This window comes from Neofelis nebulosa, chromosome 2 (assembly GCF_028018385.1).
Source record: "Neofelis nebulosa isolate mNeoNeb1 chromosome 2, mNeoNeb1.pri, whole genome shotgun sequence".
Lineage (NCBI taxonomy): Eukaryota > Metazoa > Chordata > Mammalia > Carnivora > Felidae > Neofelis > Neofelis nebulosa.
In genome coordinates, this window is record NC_080783.1 from 88090827 (window position 1) to 88111190 (window position 20364).

General features: G+C 35.8%; 1 protein-coding gene across 3 annotated transcripts in view; it reads right to left on the reverse strand.

Annotated features, from left to right (window-relative positions):
* The window catches only part of KYNU (kynureninase), a 115548-nt gene extending 97418 nt beyond the window's left edge, over positions 1-18130 (reverse strand). Inside the window, exons 1-2 of one of the 3 annotated variants that reach the window (XM_058715406.1) lie at positions 17876-18127; positions 10337-10519 (exon numbers count right to left, since the gene is read on the reverse strand). In XM_058715406.1, the coding sequence (XP_058571389.1) occupies positions 10337-10505 (169 nt within the window). In that variant the 5' untranslated portion in view covers positions 10506-10519; positions 17876-18127. Of the gene's footprint in view, positions 1-10336; positions 10520-17875 lie in introns of all 3 variants that reach the window. The other 2 variants (XM_058715407.1, XM_058715408.1) reach the window with 2 other exon arrangements.
* Between the last annotated feature and the right edge of the window lie 2234 nt (positions 18131-20364).

The window sequence follows — 20364 nt, forward strand, 5'->3', positions numbered from 1 at the left end:
GAGAAACAGTAGCTATGGTAGGTCAGAGAGGGGGGGATGCATTGGAGAGGAGAAATTCATAAATGAATTTCCTATTGCAATGCCTTTCAACAAATACTCAGTATGTTTGGAGCATCCAGTTAATGTTATCAAAGTTGGCCAAATATTGATCTAATTGCAAATATACTGTCAGATAACAGTACTAGCTGTTCTCTTTGAAAGAAATGAAGTATTATTATCTTACAACCATATATACATAGGTATAATACTTTTTAAACTAGTTAAGATAATCTATTCATGAAATGATAATTTTAAAAAGACAAATATAAAACTAGACATTTATGATCTTTATATATTTTATTTGGATTTATGTACTAATTTATCACATCAGGAACTTTACAAAAATACAGTGCCTACGCTTGATACAGAGACTCCAATTTAATTGGTCTGTATGGGGCCTGGAGGTAGACACTATTTTAAAATCTTTCCAAATAATTCATTATATGGCCACATTTCAAAAGTCCTGGCATTAGCCCCCATATTAAAAACAAAACAAAACAAAACCAAAACTGAGATTTCCCAAGTTTAACTGATTTCTTCAGGTCACAGAAGATACCTAACTTTTAACTTAATGTAGAATGTCATTATTATAATTTACAATTTTATTAGTCCACTTAAAGTAAAATACATGTAAAATCATTCTAAAGCAAGGTTAGTTAATTATAAAGTAATTTTAATATTTTCCTTATTATAAATTAAAGAGGAAACCTAGAAGTAACTGAAAAACAGAAATAAATTCCAAAGATTTAAAAAATGACTAGTTTATGTAAAGAATATTTTCTAAAGTAAATTTTATATAAAAAGGAAGTCAAGCATTAATGGTTTTGTTTCTAAGGTGACAGTGTGTATCTTTGTTATGTATGCCAGGAGATACTATATGCACGTAAACCGACATAAACTGAGAGTGTCAGTGTGTGAAGTAAATCTAAATATTTCCTTTCAGCATTGCAAATTTTGTTTAGTTAATTCTGTATAATTTTAATGTTTATTATCAGAATATTATTAGATACTTATTGATTGGAATAAAATACTAGTTTAGTAACATATTCTGCTTTAATTTTTTCAAATAATAAATTTCACTCTTTTTAAATATAGCTAGTTTTAATTGATGCTTTTCTCTTGAACTCCTGGGTTGGCTCCTGTGACTGATAGATTTTCATCATAAATTTTTCTTTTTGTCTGCAGTAATGGGGAAAAAAAAGAAAGAAACATCTCTGTGAAAGTTAACCCCCACCAGAAATATATTTGTTTATTTGTTTTGAAAGACTTTATATTTAAGAGTTTGTTTCCTCCATATGTGTATGAAAAAATGAAACCCTTTACCCAGCAAAGGGACATTAGATAGGTAGGTTTATGGGCATTACTGCAGTGCTGTGCTGATTAGAAATCCTAGGCTAAAACTTTAACCTACTATGAGTGTTTATTTGACAAATCTGAGCTAAGTTTTTATTTATTTTAAAGAAGGAATTCTGTTCTCAAATTCAGGAAGAAAAAGAAAAGAAAAAAGGAAAGAAAGAACAATTTTTAAAAAGACCCTCCTCAAAGAAATACAATGTTTTTGCAGATTAGTGAACACGAAATTATTGCTGATTGTATTATAATCATTAATGGAAAGCATAGGGATTCAAGCTGTGTTTGTTTCATTCGTGTTTTGATTATTTGGAACCCTGGTAATACCGATAAGATTGTAAGCAGATGATATGAATTTATTGGATAAGAACTATCTAATTGTAAAATTGTCTCAGTCTAAATGCTTGTGGTACTAATATGACTGGGTTCGGGTTGTTATAGTTGTTGGCAGTACTGAATCCAATCTTGGCAATTTGGAATACTGCTGAACTGAAATTGATGCTTAAGTCTATAAGTCTCTGAGACGATAGTCCTCTGAGGAACTAGATCAAAATTTTATCAATAAACAAATAATCTCCAGATGAAAACCAATGGGGGGCCAAGACCGATCCCTCTTATTACATGACACCTAGGGTACTGCATCTCAATATTCCCAAGGACCAGTTCTGGTTCTGGTCATCAGAATGAAAAACTAGCTTGCTCAGGGTGCCTGGGTGGCGCAGTTTGTTGAGCTTTGGACTTCTGCTCAGGTCATGATCTCATGGTTCATGGGTTCCAGTCCTACAACCGGCTCTGTGTTGACAGCTTGGAGCATGGAACCTGCTTCAGATTCTGTTATCTCCCTCTCTCTCTCTGCCCCTCCCCCACTCACTCTCTGCCTTTCTAAAATAAAATAAAATAAAATAAAATAAAATAAAAACATTAAAAAAACTAGTTTGCTAACATAATCTTCAAAAAAGTTTTAGAATAAATGTTTTTTCCTCAAAGTATAGTTTAGATTTAATATGGTTTTTTTTCTTGTACTACAGAAAAATACTTCTGGCCTTCTATATTTTAGAAAAATCTAAGACACAATTTGACATGGGAAAGTACATCCTGACACACTGAGTGTAAGTAAAATACATTGAGTAGCATTTTAGAATCTGAGGAGTTTGAAAAATAAATGATAGTAAGTATACTGGGGAAGAAAACCAGAATTTGAAATGCCACCAAATTGGCATTGAGTTTCTCATTTTCTTTCTACTTCTGAGGAATCTCTCAGGGTTTGCTTTCAAAGAGAGCAAGAAACTCCAAGTTTTGTAGTGAGTGTGAACTATAAGAACTCCAAGAGAAGCCCACTATCCCTATTTCTGAAGAGTTACAAAGAGAATCACTAAGGGCCAGAGAGACAGAGAGAGTGAGAGTGGTAGAAATCTTGTTGGTGAAAGGGCGGGGCTACGCCGGCCGACTCCATCTTGTTCTGTGTTCTTCACCTTGACCACACCTCCTCCCCTTGAGTAACCACTCCCCCCCTCACCTGCCTCACAGGACTCGGACCCTTCCCCAGCCAATCGGCTGAGGCCATAGCCATTACCTCACCAACTGCCCCTAGGCCCCAATAAAACGTTTGTCCTTTTGAAACTCGCTCTCTCCCTGGTATCTCACCACTGCGTCGGTGCAGGTAGGGGATTGAGCTCGAGCTAGCTCGAATAAAGGCTCTTTTGCTTTTGCATCGGACTTGGCTCCCTGGTGGTCTTTGGGGATCACAAATTCTGGGCATAACATTGGCTTTTCTCTTTTTTCTTTCATTTATTTCTGTTCTCTTCCACAGTAACCACTAGTCAATTCTGTGAGAGTGGCAGCAGTTATAATAACAGTAGTTGCACAGGAACCCACATCACTGAGAAAGGAAACCCTTCCCTCTAACTACAGGAAGGATGGTTCTAAGAATGTGGGATAACTCTAGTTGTTTTGTTTTCTCCCTGTCCTCTTGTTTCTGGTGCCCAGAAGCAACCATAGTCATATGCATAACAAAAAGGATCAATTAAAATGCCCATTTTCTAGCCAGAGGAAAATGAAGATGGACCCTGGGAAGCAAGAAATTGTTAGGCCTATTGAAAAGAGAGAGCTTAAGAAAATGATCATATACCTTTGTACATGAACTTTTGAGCGCACCCATGTACTGTGCCTGAATAGATCTAAGTCTAAGTGATTCAACAAAATTTGAGAATTGAACCTAGATTCTAAATTGGTGTTTGAGTGTCATATATACAGGAAAGATCCAAATAATACTGCAAAGTCTTTGAAAACTGAATTACCATTGGAACTACCATCCACAGAAGGTGAGTAGGAACTTGCAAACAACTTATCTGAGTAGATTGCTTGCTAAAGTAAACCAAAGGAAATGAACAATATCAACATTCTTGATAGGATTTAAAATGACAAAGACTTATAGGGTAATACCAAAATGTCTAGAACACAATATAAATTTACTCAACACAAGATGAACCAGAACCGTCTCAACATACCTTAATGGAAAAGAAAATCAATGGACATCAAACCCAAAACAACACAGATATTGGAATTATCAGACAAAGACCATAAGGTAGCTATTATAACTATAGTCCAAGATGTAAGGGAAAGCACTTTTGAAATGAATATAAAAAAAGTAAAAAGTTTCAGCAGAGAAGTAAAATATTTTAAAAAGAAACAAACTGAAACTTTAGAACTGCAAAATATAATAAACTAAATTTTTGAGAAATTCCAAAATGGACTCGAGAGCAGAATGAACATGACAAAGGAAAGAGTCCTTGAACTTGTAGACAGATCAAAGAAATTATCCAATTTGTACATCAGAGGGGGGGGGGGAAAAAGAAATTGTAAGAAAATGAATACAATCTCAAGAATATGTAAGCCAATACCAAAAGGTATAATATTTGTATTATCGGAATATCAGAAGAAAAGGAAGAAGAATGGGATGCAAAAATGTTTTAAGAAATAATGGTTAAAAATTCCTCAAATTGGTCAAAAATTCAAACTTGCATACTTAAAAATCTCAGTGAACTCCAAGGAGGATAAACTCAAATAAATGCATGCCCCAAAGAGGTTAGAGGTTAGAATAAGAGACTCTTAAAAACTGAGAACAAACTGAGGGTTGATGGGGGGTGGGAGGGAGGGGAGGGTAGGTGATGGGTATTGAAGAGGGCATCTTTTGGGATGAGCACTGGGTGTTGTATGGAAACCAATTTGACAATAAATTTCATATATTAAAAACAAACAAAAAAAAAACAAATAAATGCATGCCCAGACACATTATAATCAGACTGCTGATAATTTAAGACAAAGAAAAATCTTTAAAGCAACCACAGACATCGGTCCTATGTCTATTGGGGACCGATAATTCTAATGATGACAATTTCTCATCAAATAACATGGAGGACAGAAACCAATGGACCAAAATTTTTAAGAAGTGACTGAAAGAAAATAATTGTCAGCACAGAATTCTATGTCTGGCAAAAATATTCTTCAGAAATGGAGGCATAATAAAGACATTTTCAGGGGAAGAAAAATGAGGAAAAACCTTTGGTTGTAGATCTGTCTAAAAGAAATACTAAGGGAAGTTCGTTTGGGTGAGAAGAAATAATACTAGAGGGAAGTTTGGATGTTAGGAATGAAAGAAGAGCAACATAAGTAGTAGGTATCTAGGTAAATGTAAAAGACTCTTCTTTAATATTTTTAAATACACATGATATACAGTTATACATATTGAAAAGAAAAAATGAAAACGGTATCTGTTTGGGTTTTCAGAGTTTGTAGATGTAATATATATAACAACTATGACATAAAAAGATGAGAAAGAGAGCTAATTATATAATTTTAATTTTCTACATCCTATTTGAAGTGATAAAATATTGTTTCTAAATCAAGTAATGAGTTTAAATAGATATTTAATATATATTAATAACTATTAATTAATATATTATATATAATGTATATTTTATATTATATATTTTTAATCTCTAGAGCAACCAGTAAATCAAACCAACAAAAACTACACAAAAAGATATAATACAAAACTTAATATGTAACTTAATGTGATACCAAAAAAATATAGATATCATCAAAGCAAAGGCAAGAAAGGGGCAAAGAAATAAAGGAAACTTGACACAAAACAAATAATAAAATGGTAGATCTAAATCTACACTTGTCAATAATTACATTACACATAAAGAGTCTGAATATGCCAATGAAAATTCATTGCCAGAGTGAATTTAAAAAGAGACCCAACTCTGTTCTATCTATAAGTAGACAGTCTATTTTTCAATTGCAATGATATGGGTAGGTGGAAAAAGATATGCTAAGGAAACACTGATCAAAATGAACCTAGATTAGTATATTAATATCAGACAAGGAAGACTACAGAGTAAAGAAATTACCAGGGATAAAGTAGAACATTACATAATGATAATGTATCAATTCAATAAGATATAACAATCTCAAATGTGAATGCATCTAACACCAGAGTTATTTCTCCCAGTTAACAGTTTATTCATTGAATAATTAACTCAGGTTTGTTCAATCAGTATTTAAAATATTTCTTGAATCTCTACCCTTTTTTCACCTCCAATGCATTTACTTTGATTTCTATAGTTCCTTTTGGATTTCTGAAAAAATATTCTACATCATTTCCTTAATTCTACTTTTGTCTTCTTCAATATGAGTCTGCAGTCTTGATGAAATGAAATTAGTAACATTAATATACAATTTTGTGGTTCCAAGCTTAAACATTTTCCACAGCTATGAATAAACTCAGCAGAAATTCAAACATTACTGGGCAGTGAAAGAAAGAAAGAAAGAAAGAAAGAAAGAAAGAAAGAAAGAAAGAAAGAAAGAAAGAAAGAAAGAAAGAAAGAAAGAAAAGAAAGAAAAGAAAGACCCACATGCAAACACACACACACACACACACACACACACGCATGCAAATTTTCTAATTCTTCAGCAACTATGCTTTCTCTTGCTTGTGTGTTTACAAATGCTGTTATTTCTGAGGGATAAGACCTCACTGGCCACCTCCACCTTAGGGTCTGCCTAGAGGACTCCCATTCATACAAAGAGAAATAACATAGCCCTTGCTTTCAGGGAACAATTAGTCTAATACAAAAGGAAAGACAAAATTACAAGTAGGTCCATGGGGTGCCTCGGTGGCTCAGCCGGTAAAGCATCCGATTCTTGGTTTCCCCTCAGGTCATGATCTTGTGGTTGGTGAGTTCGAGCCCTGCATCGGGCTCTGTGCTGACAGCTCAGAGCCTGGACCATGCTTAGGATTTTGTGTCTCCCTCTCTCTCTGCCCCTCCCCTGCTCATGCTCTGATTCTCTCTCTCTCTCTCTGGTAAAAATAAATAAACATTTACATAATTTTTTAAAAAGATTACAAGTCCACAAAATTGCATAATGCAAGTGCAATGAGAAATTCAAAATGTCTACAAAATCAAATTTTTAACTAAGAAATATTCTTACTTTTTTTCTTATAGAAATTAGATATATAAATCATTAGAATCCTATAGTCATAAATATAGCTGGATAAAACCTTTATTTAACATGTTAGCTACTATTAAATAAAGGATTATACTTTATGCTAAAAAGCATACTTTCCCATATTTCACTCACTGATACCTCATACTTGTCACTAACTTCTGAGCCTAACAATAGTTGAACTGAAGAGGCTCTATTATATTACATGGAACCCCTGGAGACAAACTCAAGCATGGCAGTTTTCTATGCCAATTGTATCTAACAGGATAATATCACAAAGTCATAGTAATGGTAGATCTTGTTTGGAGAGCATTCAATTTAACTTATTAAAGTTGAATGACAATTTTCTCATCTTTCCTGAACATATGATAAAATTAAAAGAGGGGAATATTTGAGGATGAAAGAAACAGTGATAGGAATACCATTGAAATAACTTTCTAGGTCCAAGACGGAGCTGCTTCTGCCCAGGATGATACATCAGCATGGAAACTTAGGTGACTTTCCTAGTCCCTATTAATGTTCTGCTTGACCAGAAAGGCAGTACATACTGTCAGCCAATCCTAATGCCAAGCCAACTCTGGACTCTATACTTATTTCCTTATTCCTTCTTGCCCCAAACAAGTTTTACTATGTGGCCCCACCAAATCAGACATTTTCTATTTTTCTCTTCCTGTTCTTTATTCTTTGTCCTATAAAAGCTTCCTGCCTCCCACCCCATTTTGCAGTTCCCTGGACCCTAGGGAATGGAAATTGTGAGTTTCAGGAAGTGTTAAATAAAGTCTGTATCATCTAAATTGTCTTTGTTATCATTTTTAAGCAACTCTTTGTGTAAAACTACTCTCAAACACAAGTTACCTGCAAGGGCATTGTCTGATTTAATGATCTATATAGAGCAAAATAGTAACAGGTTTGGTAGATTACTGGCCACTTGGAGCTGGGGATGTAAAAAGGGAGTAAAGACTCAGGTTGTGGTGATGATCATCAAACTATAAGCACCTATTGAACTATGCACTTAAAAACATTTTTTTAATGTTTATTTACTTTTTAAGAGAGAGAATGAGAGAGAGAGACAGAAGAAAGGGAGGGGCAGAGAGAGAAAGGGAGACACAGAATCTGAAGCAGGCTCCAGGCTTTGAGCTGTCAGCATATAGAGACTGATGTGGGACTTGAACCCATGGACCATGAGATCATGACCTGAGCCAAAGGCAGACACTTAACCAACTGAACCACCCAGGTGCCCCAAACTGTGCACTTAAAATACTAAATGATATAAGTCAGACAAAGAAAGAAAATATTGTATGATATCACTGATATGAAGAATTGAATGAATGAATGAATGAATAAATAAATAAATAAATAAATAAATAAATAAATAAATAAGAAATAAATATAAATGAACTGATAGATACAGAGACAGATTGGTGGTGGTTGCCAAAGGCGTCAGGTGTGGGGTAGGCAAAATAGGTAAAAACACTCAAAAGGTACCAACTCTCAGTTATAAGATAAGCAAATCCTGGGGGTATCTTGCAGAGCATAAAACAAAGTGGATTCTATGGTATATAAATTCCAACTCAATAGACTAGTTGAGCTTACTTTTTTAAGTAAGCTCTATGCCCAACATGAAGCTTGAGCTCATGACCCTGAGATCAAAAGTCCCATGCTCTACTGACTGAGCCAGTCAGGTTCCCTTAGAGTCATCTTCGAAAAAGTAATAGCTTTGAGTCAAGACAACTGGAGAAGGAGTCCCAAAATTTGGAATCCATTTCTGGTTATATCGTCCAGCTACATGGACTAGGCAAATTCATTTAAAATTCCTTACAGGGGTGCCTGGGTGGCCTAGTCGGTTAACCGTCCGACTTCAGCTCAGGTCATGATCTCATGGTTCGTGAGTTGGAGCCCCTCATTGGGCTCTGTGCGGATAGCTGAGAGCCTGCCTCAGATCGCTGTCTCCCTCTCTCTCTGTCTTACACTCCTCCACGCCGCTTACACACTCTCTCTCTCAAAAATAAATAAACATTAAAAAAAAATTTAATTTAAAACTCCTTAGAACAAGTTGTTAATATAACTAAGGCTTAAAAAATTAAAATCAATTGAAAAATAAAATATCTAGAAGCAATAAACTTTATAAATGAAGAAAAAATTACAACTTTTTAAGAAAAGCAAACGGCCAAGGAGTTTATACAAATTTCAAACACTGTTCCAAGATTTGCAAATTCAAACAAGGAAGGAACAATTTTTGATTATCAAATAAACAAAGATGTCCATGACACAAGTGCTTTTGTTTCTGGAGGAAATACAAATGTAAATGTGGAAGTCATTTTGGTACTTTGATAGGTAGGTCATAAAAACTTTGTCTTGTATCTCTGAAAAACCAATATATGAAAATACAATAAAAAGAAGAGTTGGGATCTTATGGAACTATCCAGTATCCTCTCAGAGATTCAGGAACAATTATGTTCGAAACAGGAATAATTTAGAGAGATTTAGACACGTCTTTCCAATATTTATGTCTTGCATGCCTTCCTTGCTTGCTTTCTTCCTTTTTCTTGGTGCATATGTTTGTGCACGAGTGTGCGTGTGCATGCATGTGTGCATGTGTTATTTTGGGGGTATGGTCTTTAGAACAACATTGAACATTAAGTGCAACATCAGCTAAGTAAAAATAATTTTGACCCTTTTCTCTAACAATGTCTCAAAAACCATCTAGGAAAAGGAAAATAAAACCTATATTTATTTTGACAAATCTTTTTTCATTGATGTAAAATGGAGCAAAGTCAAATATTTTAAAAATTTCATATTTTTATACTTGTCCTACCTATTTTTTTAAAATAGGACATCCCCAAACCAAGAACAGAATCAGCTTACCATATTATTTAAAAGAAAAAAAAATGCAATATGTATTTCTTAGTCACTGATTGTTTCCTTATTTTTGGTAATTCTTATACATGCCATCTTTACTCACAGCATACAAAGATGGTTATTCACATAATATCTTCTTAATATGCCCAAATCACAAAATAATATTTCCTCTAAGAGAAATATCATGCTATCATTAACTAGGTGCCACAAATAAGAGATATTCTAATACTGTATTGAAAAGAAATTGTTTTGAGCTCTAAGTGCTTAGAGAACAAGTAAATGCGTCTGCCTATAATTTTCAATCAGTCACTCTATTGTTCAGAGAAATAGATGACAGTATAAAAACGCTGCAAGTATTTTATTCAGAAGAAGAAAAGGAACATAAAGAATCTGAGGCTAAGGTTGGCTGACAGGCTGATTTAGTAGCACCAGGAACTTTCTGTTTTTCAGACATAATTACAATGGCTCTATTATGTAAGAGAACAACGATTTCAAAGGTTTATGATAAACTCATGTAGTAGCAAAAATAAATTAATAAATTAATTAAGAAAAATAGAACTCTTTTCAGTGTTCTTACCTGCAGGTAGATCCTGCATTTTGGGGATATGAAAATTCTCTCTGAAGTGCCTCAGCTTATCTTCCTTATCAAGGTGGAGGGCAACCCTCTCATCTGTCAGGTGACATCTAAGTTCAGATGCGATGCGTTGAAGTGTGTCAGCTGGTAACTCAAGAGGTGAAGCCTCCATTACAAGTTGTTTCTCTAAAAGTGAAGAAAAATAATTAAAAATAATTTAACCACCACCATTTTTTTTCTGTAGAAAATGAGCCTTTTAGGTAAAGAATGTTGTGTCTTTCCTTTTTAAAAAAAAATTTAATGTTTATTTATTTATTTTAATTTTTTTAATGTTTATTTTTGATAGAGAAAGAGAGCATGAGCAGGGAAGGGGCAGAAAGAGGGGGAGACACAGAATCCGAAGCAGGCTCCAGGCTTTGAGCTGTCAGCACAGAGCCCAACGTGGGGCTCAAACTCACAAACTGTGAGATCATGACCTGAGCCCAAGTCAGACGCTCAACCGACTGAGCCACTCAGGCACCCCTAATATTTATTTATTTTTGAGAGAGAGAGAGAGAGAGAGAGAGAGAGACAGACAGACAGACAGAGCATGAGCAGGGGAGAGGCATAGAGAGAGGGAGGCACAGAATCCAAAGGAGGCTCCAGGCTCTGAACGGTCAGCACAAAGCCCAATGTGGGGCTCAAACCCACAAACCATGAGATCATGACCAGAGCCTAAGTCAGATGCTTAACCAACTGAGCCACCCAGGCACCCCATGTCTTTTTTTTTCTTTTAAGTTTATTTCTTTTGAGAGAGACAGAGAGAGTGTGAGCAGGGGTGGGGCAGAGAGGGAGAGAGAGAATCCCAGGCAGGTCCCAAGCACAGTCAGCATGCAGAGCCCTATGCTGGGCTCAAACTCATAAAACCACAAAACCGTGAGATCATGACCTGAGCAGAAATCAAGAGTCAGTCACTTAACCGTCTGAGCCACCCAGGCATCCCAAGAATCTTGTCTTAAATACGATTCTCATTTTTCCAACCTTAGAATAACTTTATTAACCAAACAGCATTAAACCTCATGCTTGAGTTTTTCTCATGTATGAAATAAAGAAAATGATAATAACTTACGGATGTTGAAAGGAATAAATTAGGTAATGGTGGTCAGGACAGAGTATGCTCTCAATAAATGTTAGCTCTTTCCATTTTTATTTTCTGGATAATGGTCCAAATTAGTGGCTTTCAAACATACATAATTTTATCACCTTTTCCTCTAGATGTCTTACTGGGGTAACAGTAAAGATGCTTTTGTGGGGCAACAAGGTGGCTCAGTCGGTTAAGCAATGGACTCTTGATTAGGAGTCAGGTCATGATCTCATGGTTGGTAAGACTAAGCCCTGCATTGGGCTTTGTGCTGGCAGCTCAGAGCCTGTTTGGGATTCTCTCTCTCTTTCTCTCTCTCTGTCCCTCCCCTGCACACACTGTCTCCTTCTCTCTCAAAATAAATAAATAGACATTAAAAAAAATTTTGTTTTACCTTTTTAAAATATTTACTTATTTGTGAGAGAAAGAGAGACAGAGCATGAGTTAAGGGGGAAGGGCAGAGAAAGATGGAGACACAGAACCCAAAGCAGGCTCCAGGCTCCGAGTTGTCAGCACAGTGCCCGACATGGGGCTCAAACTCACAAACTGTAGGATCATGACCCGAGCCAAAGTCAGACACTCAACTGACTGAGCCACCCAGGTGCCCCTTGGATCATAATTTTAAAATTAGGGACATATATACAATAAAATCTTAACAAAGTCTTTATTGTGAATGAAAAAGGTAAGTTTACCTTAAGAAATGTTGACTTTTGCCATAGGAAGACCAAAGAGCTGTTTCTGCTGCCATAATGAGAAACTTTTCTCTCACAACTATATGTTCCATCTTAGAATGAAACAGGGCCCTGTGGTATTTTGTGAAACTATATCCTGCTGTATGTAACCATCATTTAAATTTCGCACAATTTTGGAAAAAAAGCTCAATTTTCTGGAAGGGAAAAAATAACAGTGGAAATTTAACTACGTATTCTTAAACTTTACCCAAGTTTTCTTTATATTTATTTATCCATATTTCACAAAGTTTTAGTTTTTTTTGAAATTGAGCAACTATGGTATTAGAGAAAAAAACATTTTCTCAGGCTAGCTTGATTTACAAATTTATACTTTTGTGGCTCACGTATACATTCCTCCATTTATTTACTTTCCAACAAGTACTTGTTGAATACCAGCCATGTAGTTCCAAGCACTGATAGAATAACAGTGTAAAAGATGGTGTATAAGTAATTAATTAGTGGACAATGAAAAAAATAATTTTAAAAAATGTAATTTGAGATCGTTTCAACAGCTACGAGTAAACAGAACAGAGTAATGGGATAGAGAGTCACTGGGGTATGGAATGGCTTCTCAGGGAGAGGGTCAGGTAAGTGCATCTCTCTGAGGCAGGGACATATGTGCATATGTGGAACATTTTATGGAGTCAAACATGTGAGGACCAAGAACCAGAGAAGATGACAACAAGTACACAGATCCTGTGGTGGAGATGGTCTTGGCCTGTTCAGCTAATGCACTAAGGGATGTAGTCAGAAGGAGAGACTATGAGATAAAGGAGACAGAGGCAGAGGCAGAAGTTAATTATGAAGAACTTTGAAGCTAGAAAGGAGTTTGGGTATTTTTCTAAGTTTAATGGGAAATTGTCAGAGAATCTTGAGTAGGAAAATGACATGATGTAATTTTGCATGAAATAAAAATCACTTTTTCTGCTCTCTGATGAATTAGAAGAGTTGAAAAAGAGAAGCAAATTAAGGCTATTTTAGTAGTTCAGAGAAAAAGTGATGGTGGATTAAATGTGAAAAAGAGAAAAATAGAGAAAAGTGTGAATTCATTATATATTTTGGAGGAAAAGCAAATAGATTTTCTCTGGTGTGGGATCTGGGCAAATATGTTGGAAGTGGTGAAATAAGAAATACCCGGGGAAGAAAAATTTTGAGAAGGAAAATCAAAGTTCTATGTAGGACACATAAAGTTTGAGGTAGAAATATCAAACTGGCCATTGGATGTTGTGTTCTATAGCTTAGAAGAAAATTAGATCACAAGATATAAGCTTGATATTTTTCAACTCATAGACTATACTTAAAGCCTAGAAATCCTAAGAACTAACTAAAACTAACAGAGAGGAAGCTCTCAAATCTCAATTCAATCATCTGTCTTTAATTCATCACCTTTACTTCTCCCACCCCAACGAACACACCCAGTATTAGGGAATAAACAGTTGCATGTCTGAATATTGTACAATGCCAGTAAAACAAGCATACTTCTTATTCTCTAAACTTAAATTCTTCTGCTTGTTTATTTGAGCTCTTCTTTTGTCAATTGCCAGTGGTCTCCTTGATGAGCTGTTCTGTATATTCTCAAAGAAAGATACTGATCTTGATCTGAATATGTTTTTAGCTTTGATGCCAATAATGATTACCAATTGCTCCAATCCATGCTTGTACAAAAGTCAATGATTTCAACATTGGTGTTGATTGTTCTTTCAGTATGTGATCATACTAAATTATTGTCTTTTTCATGAAATTTTCTATGTGATTTTTCATGTCATTCTCATGTCATTCCCTTTGCCTAAAATGTCCTATTTCCCTTTATACACATTCACATCCTAGTCACCTTCAAAGCCCTAGCTCAAATGTTACTTTTTTTATCCTATAAGTCCTCAGCTAAAAGTAAGTTTTCCTCCTCTGGATACCTGTAACACTTAGAAGCACATCCTAATTGATAAATAATGCATCTTGTCAGATACTATATTTATTTAGATGCATATATGTTTGGGAAAGCTTAAACAAGTTGCCGTGCCTACAACTTGATTTTGCATGGGTTCATACCTATTACCTTCTGATGAAACAACCTGCCTTTTGAATGGAGATGACTGTGCCTCTACCACTTGACAGTATCAACTGCTTGGTCACACTTGATTAGACCCCTAATGGACACGACCCACTTGAGACAATCACCTGTTGTGTCAATGACCTGCAAGAGACTTGTGAATGCCTTAGCCAAACAGTCATTCATGATTGTGTTTAGCTGAGCATCGAATCAAATTCTTTCAGGAATCATAGCTATGACATACAGTCATTTATTCGGTTAGAAACAGGAGCAAAAACTTTAAAAAATCATAGAAAGCAATGATAAAATGGTTGGGTGTAGGAGTCTTGTCATGAGTGACTCATTTTTTCAAAGTTAAACAGAGCCACTGGTTGCTAAAGCATGAAGTGATTTCAGCAGCAAGTAAGAATCAACTTAATTATGCAACAGCAGGTGATGGAATAGCTATGTCTCCTGAAAGGTCCAGGAAAAACCAGTCTGGAGAGTCACTGAATCCTTCCATGCAGCAAATTATGTGTAAGGCCTGGAAGGCCACCTACTTGGCTGTTCTGAGAATCCCACGAGCTATTTTCTGCCTATCAAGGGTGTCTTTACTATAAACCTATTACTTACAGTGGCTTGATTGAGTTGCTAGTCTACACTACTGAACTGTATTCTACCTAGGGGCCTGAATCTTGTTCATCTTTGCATCCATTCCATTCCTGAGCAATGGCTTTTAGATAGAGAGTTCCCCTAAAACGACAGTTGAACAAAGATGCACAAAATAGCTTGAATTATTTCACATGATTAATGACTGTTCACAGAGGATACCATTCTTATTACAATCACATGGAAATTAAAAACATTTTCAATGAGACTAAGAATCAAGAGAGCTTGTCTTACATTTAAGAATGTCTTTGGAGAGTCAGCACTCTTTTATTTTTATTTATTTTAAATTTTTTTGATTTTTTTTTTGAGAGACAGAGAGACTGAGCATGAGTCGGGGAGGGGCAGAGAGAGAAGGAGACACAGAATCTAAAGCAGGCTCCAGGCTCTGAGCTGTCAGCACAGAGTCCCACACAGGGTTCAAAGTCACGAGCTGTGAGGCCATGACCTGAGCCGAAGTCGGATGCTTAACCGACTGAGCCACCCAGGTTCCGTAAGTCAACGCTTTGATGGTTCATTGGAGTTGACTGTAAACTCTAACTGGGTTACCTAAATAAACTGACAGATTAGTTTGCTACCATTATATTCCCAGTAAAATCCAACTTTCTTTGTTTAAAACAAAAAAGATATTCATATTCATTCATTAGCTAGTTTATATTTGTTTCTTATTTAATCCTTGTAACAATCCTGAGGGATCAGAATAACTCTCCCATTTCCAGACCAAACTCTGGAATCAATAGAGAAGAAAGAAAAAGGTATGAGGATAAGAGAGTTCACTGTTTGGGACTGTACTTCACTTGAGGAATTTAGTCAGTCGTGCTTATCTTTGGGATGGCATGCAGGTAGAATGTACAGAGCAGGATTCCTGACCCTCTAAATTTATTTTTCCTTTCATCTTGTTTTATGACTTTTAAAAAATGTTTCTTTCGCTCATTCTTTTTTCCCCCCTTCATTATTTTTTTCAGCTTTGTACTCAGTCTGCAAAATACTGCAGGCAATGAATCTATCTACTCTTTTTAATCAGTCCTTCCAGTCCAGTCCCAGCCAGGCAGAGTTTAAAGCAGCTGGTTCCTCTTCTGGGCCTGTCACAGCCCAAATGTCACAACCCCACCTGCACTGACAGTGAGATACCTGCTGGCAAAATAATCTTTCTGGGAGAACACACCTGGTCTCACCCTGCCAACAGGCACAGCCACCACCAGAAGCTAATACAGTCCTCAGTGCCCACAATACCACAGTGCCCTCACTCCAAGGAAGCAGTTTATTAACTCATAACAGTTGCTGCTTCAGTCTGCACTCATCCTGCCATCTAAGACAATTAGTGCTTCACAAGCCATAATTTTATGCCTTGTGTAGGTTTATCACTTTCAAATAAACTAACATGCCCTTATTGTGAAATAAAAAAATTCAATCCAACTTAAAAACCCCAAATTGTATATGTCACATTTTAAATAATGATGTTATTAAGAAAGTGGAGATGTATATGCATTTGGTCTTGGGCAAGTCACCTAACTTTTCTGTTCTGCAATGCTATATAAAACTAATTTAAGTTCTACTTTCTTCAGAAGATCATGATTAAGAGTGAATGAAATTAAGTAGGTAAATTTCTTTATAAAGAGATAAAAGATGTGCTCATGGTATCTTTAAGTATTAATACCCTGTGATGAAAATTGCCATTTTACCCTCACTTTAGCTTTTGAAATTTTGAAAATTGCATTTTGCCAATTTTATTTGGACAGCTACAACTTTAAGGCTAAAACTTTTATTAAAAATGATTGTTTTGGGGATTCTCGGTGGCTCAGTCGGTTAGGTGTCTGACTTTAGCTCAGGTCATGATCTCAAAGTCCGTGGGTTTGAGTCATGCATTGGGCTCTGTGCTGACAGCTCAGAGCCTGGAGCCTGCTTCCGATTCTGGGTCTCTCTCTGCCTCTCCCCACTCATGCTCTGTCTCTCTCTGCTTTCAAGAATAAATAAAACATTTAAAAATTTTTTAAGTAAAAAAAATGGACTGCTTTCAAGGACTCATGGAATTCAGGATCCTCCAGTCACCCATGGGACTAAGGTTAAATAGTTAAATAAATGACTATTGAATACTCAGTGGTTAATCTTTATACAGATTCACGTTTCATGCCTGAAATGAGCCAATTAAACACATGAGTTCAAAGTTTAGAAGCTGACAAAGCAAATTATAAAGAAAGTGCATAGCGTTTCATTGAGAAAGAAATAAAGTATTACTTAACTTATGTGCACAGAGCCACGTTCTTTAAACATATCATTGTTTGAGAAATGAGTGACATGATTGTCACAACTGCATGTTTCATATCAAGGATTATATGAGTTACATGCTGAATTTCACATTAATAAGATCAATGCATTTGCTCCAATGCTATTACCTAATAAAACACCCCACCCCTCTCAAAATAAAAGCAGGAAAGAAAGAAACAAAACAAAACTTTCTTACCTATTAAAAAAAAAGTGTACCAACTCTCCATTTTTAGGAAAATATTTCATAAAATGAAAGGGGAAGAAACCCTGCTCATGAAATAGACGTTTTCACTTCCCCAAATAAATATTTAATATGACTAATGGCACCACAAGACAACTAGAATTACCAGAAAACAGAGGACTTCATGCTTATTTAAAGATGTGAATTTTTATCTAATCTTACCACTTCAACTCAAGTAACTGCAGAAGTACTTTAGTCAAATGTAATTATCTTTTAGTAAATGAATTGCACAGTACTATTGACAACAGTTCTTTTTCACTACATTGGTAAAGATCTCTTTATTTAAGCGAACATTTTAAAGGAGGGGAGGGCATTAGGGGGCTGTGTCATTTTTATAAAGATAATTTGGAGAAATAAAAAGAGAAGAAAGATCCTGGCAGAAGAAACCACTAACACAGTGTAGCAAGGATTCTAGCAGAAAGAACTTTCCTTTAGAAAAAAATCACTGACTATATATTTGTGTAGAGTGTATTATCTGTGTCTCTGTGCTTACCAGCTAGGATTCCGATGATGGGATGGATCCACAGCTCCCTGCCTCCTTTAAAAAAAAAGAAAGAAAGAAAGAAAAGAAAAAAGAAAAACTCTCAAGATTTCCTTGCAGATTTACAGGTCAGAACTCAGGGTGAGAAACTCTGGGCACTTCTGCATAGACAAAAACCTGTGGGGAATTTGTGAGCTAACTTTAGTTCCTCCCCCTTTTTCTAAACTGATAGTAAATCTCCAGTCACTGACAAACACCTAAGCAACAGGCGGCTCTTGCTCTCTCTTTCAAACAGGAGGGGCTTATTTAGGACTTTGTCCTCTAAGCCGCTCTAAACACTAAACTCTAAACACTTCTTTGCCTTCCAACTCCTTAGAACTTTGGGCAAAAAAACTATATCCTATAATGATCCTACTGAGTAAATAGAGTAACCTTGTTGGTGTGTAAGTCATACCAATGAGTTTGCTCTGGAGCTAAATTCCAAAATTCGCATTTCTTCTTGGTTTGGGCTCTGGAATACACTAATAAGGACGGGAGAGAAATTCTTTCCCAAGTCTCAAAATAAAGGAAACTTGGCTTTTGAGGCCACGCCCGGTGATCAAATGCATTGTGAGTTTCTAGTCTGAAGGCAGAGTTTGACATTTAACAGGTTAACATTTTTAGTCACAAGTTTAAAATAGGTCTCAATTCTAGAATATACTTTATTGCCCAATAGGTGCATTAAAACACACACACACACACACACACACACACACACACACACACAACTTCTAGATTATCAGTTTAGTTAACAAGACAATCAAGAAGAGAGTTTGAAGATAAAGTGGAAATTTAACCTCAAAATCTTCACAAATGCAAATTCTTCCTTTAAGCCTATGGTCTGTCTATTGTTCTACCTCTGTTATCTTTTCATGCTGATCCCTGAGCTTGGGTCTAGTGGGTGAATATACTTTTAGGCATAAAATCAAAGAGTAAAGAGTTTTAGAGTGAAGACTAAAGCTAGGGACTGGGCCTGAATAATTGAATCCCTTTTGTATGTATGTTGATGCCTTTTTTGAGCACCCACACACAACAGGTAAAACATTATTTGATTCAATCATCTCTGCCATGTGTTCACTATATAACTCAGGACAATTTACCTAATGCGCCCTGAAACTCAGTATCCATCTATCAAATGGACACAACATTACCTTCTCACGAGATAAGTAAAATACAAAACAATGCATGTGGAAAGCCAGCACACCAATACACATAAGTCAGCAAATGACACATTCTTTTTTTTTTCTGAATTAATCAAAAAGTATTGCCCTCCAGTGTCCAAAAGAGGAGGATAAAACACATGAAATGAATTTAATACAAGTAATTGAACAGTGAAAATAAAATATATTTCATTTCATCTCTCCTACCCTTACAATAATCCTATAATGTGTGTACTGTATCCTTACACTATTTAGTTGAAAGAGTAAACCTTTGAATCCAGTCTGGGTATCTCAAAATTTGCATTTTTTTTCCTATTTTGTTTATTTCTTGGGATGTAAGAACTTTGGAAGATTTGACCGGTTTTAATATCCAGGAAGTGAGCCTGGGCTGGAGTCTGTGTCATTTTTGGTAAAGAATCATAATCCTTTAACTACTGACTATGGATATTGAAATAGAAATAGAGCTACAGGTTTATAGGTCAGGACTTACTTTCACATTGCTTCTTCTAAAATCTTTTGATAGTAGTGTTAGAAACCATCCCATCAAAATATTAATCTGCCCTATAATAAGATCTCCTTCTTTCCCCATAAAGGAAGGTGGTCTTGTCTGAAACAATCTTCTCTTTTGCCAGTAATTTTCTTGCCTCCTTATAAAATCTCCATTTTTTAATGTTTATCTCCTTTTTTTTGAGAGAGAGAAAGAGGAAGAGAGAGAGAGAGAGAGAGCAGAAGCAGGGGAGGGGCAGAGACAAAAGGAGAGAGAATCCCAAGCAGGCTCTGCACTGTCAGCACAGAGTTCAAGGACTCTGGTGAGCATAGAACTCACCAGCCTTGAGATCATGACCTGAGCCAAAGTTGGATACTCAATACACTGAGCTACCCAGGTGCCCCAGCTACATCTTATTTCTTATGTTTTGTAAATCTCTTTTTTAAAGTTTGTTACCTTCTACTAAAATGCAGAAATTCAAAATTTAATCTCACTGGCTTTATTCAATACTTCATAAATTGGGAAGCGCTCAATTTAGCGGATAGAAAGCCGCTCCTAGGAGCTGTACAAAATGAAAGATTTTCATAGAAAGAAGGAAGAGAGAACAAAGATGTTATATTAGACAAAAAAGATAGATTGGTTATGGCAAAGTCACTTTCCTTTAGGGCATGACAGGGGTTTTCAAGTGCATTATCTAATTACTGTTAATCAGGTAATTCCTGATTCCTGGTTTAAGATGTCATTTCTAGGAAAGCCAAAACTATAATTAAGTCTCAGTTTGGTGATGTGGAGCTTAGCATAAGTGACTCCATTAT